This window comes from Parambassis ranga, chromosome 8 (assembly GCF_900634625.1).
Source record: "Parambassis ranga chromosome 8, fParRan2.1, whole genome shotgun sequence".
NCBI lineage: Eukaryota > Metazoa > Chordata > Actinopteri > Ambassidae > Parambassis > Parambassis ranga.
The window spans coordinates 10,693,654-10,701,510 of NC_041029.1; the positions used below are offsets into that span (position 1 = coordinate 10,693,654).

At 40.7% G+C, this 7,857-nt stretch overlaps 1 protein-coding gene across 1 annotated transcript; it reads left to right on the forward strand.

Moving 5' to 3' along the window:
* The first annotated feature begins 3,852 nt into the window (after positions 1 to 3,852).
* rprml (reprimo-like) lies at positions 3,853 to 4,185 on the forward strand. The gene has a single exon (XM_028412642.1). It carries the CDS (start codon positions 3,853 to 3,855, stop codon positions 4,183 to 4,185), a length of 333 nt encoding a protein of 110 aa, XP_028268443.1.
* The last annotated feature ends 3,672 nt before the right edge of the window (positions 4,186 to 7,857 follow it).

Here is a 7,857-nt window from a genome sequence, read left to right on the forward strand (position 1 = left end):
GCTGTTGCGCAGAGCCAATATCAAAACACAGCGGCTCCCAGACAAAAATCAGTGTTTGGTTTAACCACAGCCAGCTTACCCAGGGTTTAACTGGCAGGTGGGAGGGTCAAGTGCTGAAGGGATATGAGTTTTTTTTTCTCCAGGTGAATGGTCAGCTTTATGAAATGTGCTCCACGGTCACTGACAGGGGACAATGTGTATTTTAATGTGTATTTGTGTTGTGATGCTTTATTGCCACATCAGATCTGCCTCCTTCCTCCACCTCCTCCTCTATAGCCCCTCAGGATTTGCAGCTTACATTTCCCTTTCAGGGGGGGTTGATAGATTAAATGTGGACACATGAGGGATGGAGGGGTTTTTCCCCTCTTCTGATGTAGCCTGCTGTTAACCTGGAAATAAAGGAGTTAAAGGGGCAGAAAAGACAAAACACATGACGGTATAGCCCACATTACTGAGATGTAAAGGTGTATCTGAATGGAAATTAGGTTAATGGGTGGTGGCGGCTGAGTGCACGAGACGTCTGTGGTGGAGAGCGACAGAGCAGGAATTTCTTCAATTATGAGATCTGTAATCTGTAACTCAAACAAACAGATTTTCAGCAGCCATTCATACGGACACGCTGCAGCACACATACAATCTCTGAGACACACACACCCCACACCCCCGCAAATCAAAGCAATGAAGTCATTATCTCCTTAAAATAACTTTAATGACTGATGGTTGCTTGGTGTGGGGTTGATGTGGGGCACCACTCTGCTGTGTGTCCCTGCAATTTGCATCAGCATGTAATTAATGACTGTATTTAAATATGCATGATTAAGAGTCCCAAAGGTGACATTTTCTCTACTTGGTTTATTTCTATTTAATATCTTACACATGTTTTTTTTTATCTTTTCTAAACGCACATTTCTTCTTGGCATTTTAATTGCACACACATGTTCATCCTCCATCACACCCAGTGCACACGCAGTGGCTTCCTCGCAGGGCCCTGTGTGGGCTTTGATCAGCTAATAACGGGGCATCTTGGGAGAAATCTGTTAATTGGATGTTTTGAGGAATGTCAGTTCCCTCTGGGGTGATGGGGCTTGAACGGGTGTGTCCTTTTTTGAGCTGAGTCAAAAAGTGATGATGCTTATAGGGGGTGAGGAGCAGAGGGGAGGTAGGTGGGGTCAAACACCAGTTCTTTGTTGCTAAGGATGTCTTCACTTAGTTTGTGTTGCTAGGCTGCCAATTCCCTCATGTTAAGTGGAAATGTACCCCAACCCCCCCAACCCCCCCTTCTTCTTCTCCGTCCAGGCACCTCATCACTCCCTCCCTCCCTCTCTTTCTCCTCCAAACCAAAATAACTTCACCAACCATCTGTCACTGGGCTCACAGGTCTACTGTTGCTTAGGAACAAGTCAGACATTCACACTCATGTATGCATCCTCGTATGAATATATCTTCATATAAGCAATAATAATAGTTAGACACATATCAAAGAAATATGAGGCGTTCACAGCTAAAAGCTCAGTGTGACACTCCAGCAACAGGTTCTCGAGTTTGCACAAAACTTTATGAAAGACATAAAGCAGTGACACAAAAGTGTTCAAAAGGATTCAATAATTAGTTTAGAAGTGCTCATTGAAGTTTTTTCTTGCATGACTTGGCAGCCACTTTTTCCTCATTTGAAAATTCTTTGATTTTTTTATGTACTTGAAAGCCTCACAGACTCACTGCTAGGTTCTAACTGTAGCGGAGGATTTACATATTGACAGAGAGATTAGGTGTAAGTACAAGCTACTCTCCATAATCACACCGCAATGAATAATAGAACAAAATCAAATTGTGCAGCAGTGATTTACATGCTGCCAATTAATTTGCAGCAAAGGCTAATGAGACGATTTAATCTTATTGTACAGTACACACACACACACACACACACAAGCAGACACATTGTTCTCCTGCTATATCAGCCATTAATAAATGATCTGAAAGTAAAGCATGAAAGGTGTCTGCGGATGAAGCTAATCATTGTTTGTACACATGCGTGTCAGTCGGTGACTGCAAAGCTGCTTATACTCAAACTTCAGTAGCTTCGTAAATTGATTTTTTTTGACAAACAGCAGATTAATCTGACAGACTCTGCACGCAGAATATTGGAAGAATTTATGAGCCACATTTTTATTAACCTGTTGAAACTGATCACAGTAGAAGAGAAGAGTAACACAAGAAAAAAAATTTTTTTTGTTTCAGTCTGTTTACATATAATTAGATTATATTAGCTGTTTAGAGGAGTCACGGCAGCAGCAATCCTCTGGGATGTAATTGGATAATAAACATTAAATTGGTGTGCAGCCATCCAAGATGGTGTCTAATTTATTTATGTTACCTGTTTTTGGATACGTTTTTTTTCTTCCAACTGAATAACAAAGTTTACAGATATTCCCAAAAATATTAATTTCCACTCTTGGGAAATGTTCCATTCATCAAATATCAATACATCTGGATATCTACCCCCTGTTTGTTTCTCCATATAGGAATGCAACAACACAAGAACACACAGGTGGATGGAGTTCAGTCTAATAGATGAAACCATTAGCTTATAATAATATAGTAAAGTATAAGAAGTATTTTGGAGTTAATTCCAAAACTCATGATCATAACCTGTAATTAAATAACCACTAAAAGACACACAGTGAGTCCTGTCAATGAGTATTGATTTCACAAAATGAAACACCACATTATGCATAAATAAGCAGTAGTAATAAAGGAGAATAATATTATTATTTATAATAAACACAATGGAATCCTTCAGTTTGTATGTGAGCTCAGTAAGCTGGTGTCTGAAAGTAGCTATAACACAGTCTAATAAAACCTGCCTGCCATCTATCTGCTGTTCAACACAAACAGTGAGACGAGCCACTCTTTCTAATACAGTATTTGCCATGGCTCAATCATACTTTATTAATGCATGTCCTCATCTCTACGTTAAAGCTTGCTGTGCCTTTATTGGTCTCTTCCAAAGGCTCCTAAGTCACAGTTTCCGCAGCAACGACATTAAACTCTATAAATATCTGTCAAAGTTTTTATTGTTTTTTTTTCTGCTGCTGATAATCTGCGTCTCATATTAATTCCAACTGAACTGCTTTCAGGTCTGAATTGTTCTGAACACTTTCATGAGAAGCTTTTAAATTTAATGTATGTCTGAATCTATCATGGTGACGCTTTCAGCTATTATCGATGCGCACACGTGGGGAGTACGTTTCAAAATATCCACGTTCATGAGCCATTTGGCCTCATTTATGATTTAAACTATTTTCTCAGGAAGTAGCACTGTAGCCTGATATACAATCACTTGTTGAAGGATTTTCAAGAAAACATACAGCGAGTCACCTGACTGCCTCCCCCAGCGAGGGGTGGTGGTGGTGTGGTCCACGGGGAACTCATCATCACTTTAAAACGCACCAGAGACTTGGTACAAAAGAAGCGCTCGCAGGCGAGACCGAGCGCACAGGGAGTGTCTCTTATTACACTGTTGGGGGGAAACACCGTTTAACACTTTGCACGCTGCACCAAGAGACTCTCTGAAATTGCACAAAACGCGGACTTTCAGCTAAAGAAACTTACTTCTGTTTGCACCTGACGCGACCCTCTTTGACTGCAGCAGGCCAGTGATGGATGTGGCCATTACGCACTGACGACCTGGACTTCAGAAAGGTGTTGCATATCTTTCCCTTCCTCTTATTATTATTTTTTCAATACGAACAGTCACATGACGCAAAGTTTTGTTTGGAGTCCAGGTTTTGTGGTGAGACTGTGTGCCTGCCGACAGGAGCCGCGTGTTTTGCTGCCGATTACCCGCAAGGAATCATGAATGTTTCTCTCTTCGACGTGACCCAGGGTGCGCTGTTCAACGGGAGTCAGACACTCGCTGGAACTCTGGCTACATACTCCAGCAACAGCACCGACAACGTGGTGACCGGCGACGGCGGAGGGTCCCTGGAGCTGCAAGACGAGCGTAAACTCTTCGTTATGCGTGTGGTGCAAATCGCAGTGCTGTGCGTGTTGTCGCTTACTGTCATGTTCGGGATATTTTTTCTCGGGTGCAACCTGATGATCAAATCGGAAAGCATGATTAACTTTCTGGTGAAGGACCGGAGACCCTCCAAAGACGTGGAAACTGTCATGATCGGTCTCAGCTAGTGTACCTGGATCAGGCACTGTGGAAAACTATGATGAATGATCCAATGTGAGGATGTGGTGCGCATTTCCAACCGCAGATCAAAAGTCTGCATCTGCATGTACTTAACAAAGTCGCTCTTTGTGTGTCCAAGTAAGGAACGATATGCAAAACTTCCCAAATCCTTCCGAAAGAGGACTCCAGAAAGGCAGCCCGGCGACCAATGTTTGTGCGTAAAGTTTATGCGTAAAATACGGGCAGTTATGTACACGTGGGGCCGATCTGTTGAATCTTTTTGAGTGAATTAAATATTGCCAACTTGAACAAAGTGACAAAAATGTTTACAAGCTGTTACCTCATGTTTCGTTGATTACTTATTTATTGATTTGTAAATTTCAAATGATTGTTAATGGTGTTTTAAAAACTGTCAATAAGCATGATTGTGAATTCTTATAGAGCCACGCCTGCCAGTGTAGTCCGTGGACGTGATGGGTATTCTCTATACAAAGTATCTCTTGGTAAATGCACTCTAAATACTGAACTCTTAGTTTTTTTTCTTCAGTCACTGCTTTATGGAGTGATCCTGTTCCTGTATGGCATGCTCGCTATTTGATCTGTAAAGTGATTTTGGATCCGTTTTGCACTTTTGAACTCACTGATGCTGCATGAATAATTTTGTACCAAATACTTGAAATTGCAGCATGCAATTAAAATACAAGAATGACTATATTAAACTTTGTCATCTGTTAATTGACTCTTACACTTGACAGAAAGAAAGAAATGACAACTTTTACTTCTGACATTTTTAACTGATGAAATTAACCTTCTTTTCCATCAAATTGTGTCAGAGTTACTTGCCATATATGCAAAAGACAAAATAATTAAAGTCAGAAAGGTAAAGTCAAAATATCCAAAAGGCTGAGACCACATGTCACATTCACCCTTAGTAAAAAGCAGTGTGGCATTTATTGAGTCTTTATAGAGATGAGAGCCCAGGTTGAGTTATTCGTCTGGAGAATAACAGGCTGAGCTGAATGTTTAGGCCAACCTTGACCTCATCTGCTTCCTAGCACCCTCCAGTGTACCCAAAGTTTAAATGAGTTTTAAAAAAGTGCATGCTTTTCTTTTATTCTCAGTGCCCAAAGATTCTTCCCAACAAGTATAGATAGAGATATATACTTGTAGGAAGTGCACTGAAGGTTTGCATCTAAATGTCACAAATTTCATTTCTATCATATCCAGCTCAGCATTTTGCTTCAGTTTGTCGTCTACTTCCTCTTTATCTGCATCTTCTCCTCTTCCTCCTCCTCCTCCTCTTCTCTAATGCACTCCACTCTAAAGCAAATGTTCTCATTATTATTTCAGCGCTCGTTAGAAGAGCAGGAGGTAGATGAATCCTTACAAACACACCCATGCATTCACACATGTGCCCATTCACCATGCACACATAGGACACTGCTGTGCAACAGAGCAGCAAATCCTGACAAAAGTATCTCAGAAAAACATGAATAAGTAAAGCTCATTAGATAATTAGACTTTAGTGGCCAAGAACAGCTCGGTGCATCACTGCAGGTGCAGAGCTGGTAAACACAGCAACACTATGGTGTTCAGAAAACGACGATGAGCAATAAACATTTAAAGTTTAAACAACATTTTTTGTAGATACAAATTTACTAAAACATGTTTTTTAGGAACATTTTTTGTTGTCCCCCAAAGCCTGAAATAAAATTGTCTGGGGGGAAAATACAAATGTTCTGGTCTTGTTGCCATGTACCAGTGAATGCTTTTTGGAAACATAGAAGCATGAGTGCTATATTTAGAAGGAATAGTTTATCACTCAGTTCTTAACTATTGTACAAGAAGCTGGGCACCATTAGTTTAGATGTTGAAGACAGAAGGATTTGAAATTAGTCCAATGGACCATGGTTTATGTCATATGGGGTCAGGAGCATCCATGTATAGGAAGTGAGTTGGAGCAAAGTGAGATACACAGGCTAATGAGCAACATTAAGTAAACATTATTCTTGACTCATAAAGTGTAATAAATTTGGAAAAAACATAAGCAATATTAGAATCGTTCCAGTGTCCGTTAAGCCAAAAACACCCCAAACATGCATCTAATTCCGACATAATAGCTGCTTGGTGGTAAAAAACCACCAGCACACTGATCAGAAGGAGTGACTTTACTCTACACCATGGTTGTTTCTGCTTGGTCCTTATCATAGTTAAAGTCCTGTGCCATAACCTGAAAAAATGCCACAAGTGTGGAAGACATCTATGCGGTGGTTTCAAGGTTAATCTCTGAATATCCACATATTTTTATCAGAATCTGCCAGTCACATCCACAGCGCTTGGCTTCTATATGTCTGTACTTCTGTCTGCTTCCCCTATTTAAACTATATAAAAACTACAAACAATAAAAGGCTTCAGTTGGTTTTCAGTTGGTACAGCTGTTACATATATAAGACAATCTTCTGAAGCAAAAGCTCACACACATAAGCCTTTATATTCCTGTAAATGAACACCACACAGTGTTTGCCACCATTTGAATCGCATACACAATAGAAATGCAGAATCGATGCTTATGAAACCGTCTGTTTCAGTGTGCAGGGTTTGAACATGTTGTTGTCAGTTGTTGTTGTTTTTTTTGAGCCAATTCGAATCTTCAGTGCGAGTCTTGTCACTTTCTCTTATTAATGTCTCTTCTCTTCACTTGGCTAAATGTCAATAGAAATTACTCAGCCTTTTGCTAGAGATCCACTCAAAGTTGTCACACTCTGAACACTACTGATCGCCCACTACTGACTGAGGCATATGCTAAAGAGTTAGCATGAAGCACAAGCCATGTGTCCACAATCTGTTTTTTTAACATTCATCTTAACCTCCATCACCTGAATGATCTGCAGTGGAGGCATGATTTGCATTGTACTGGGCCTTCCTGTTTGACTGCAGGACAAAATAAGTAAAACTGCACCAGCAGCAGTTGAGATCTAGGTAATTATAGTGAAGAGGATATTAATGGGCTAATGGTGCAATAGGAGAGCAGGAACAACACAGACATCTTAACCCTTCACCCCAATCAACATGTGCTCACTGGCACAGGTTCGCCATGCTTCGTGATCCCCCTTCATAACTTTGTGTTTGCTTGTCAAGAAGCGTCACCGCTGACCTTTTTACAACAGAGACGTCACAAAAAAATAATGAACGGTGAACCAGCTGTGAAATCAAGACAGAAATGATGGTGATTAAACCAGCAGTGGCATTCAACCCCAACTGAAGAGAGCTCACCGGCAAAGCTGGAAATGATCAACGTGAACGTCTCTTGTTGTGCTCTGCTCGATACAGATTTGTCAATGTGCTGCGGTGACAGCCATTTCTTTTTTTAATTCCCTCAGCATTTTTGATTAGGGGGCAAACACACAAAAGATCTGTTTTCTATGCTGATGCAGGTCCCACAAGGATGAGGTGGCCTTTCTCAGCCCCATTCAATCAGCTTCTAATGGGATGTGCTGTATTCAAAGGAGGAAGTAATAACAATGTTTGCAATGAAGTTGAGGAATAGAAGCGGCATCTCATATCTCACACAGGTGGATGTAAACACTGCCTTTTATCTCACACGCCTTGGTGCACACACAATAGAATATAGTGCGACTTGATAATCATTGCAAACAATGTCACATGACACTTCTATTGTC

Bases quoted from the DNA above. Each gene is read 5' to 3' on its own strand.
- rprml (XM_028412642.1), top strand. From the start codon at position 3,853: ATGAATGTTTCTCTCTTCGACGTGACCCAGGGTGCGCTGTTCAACGGG.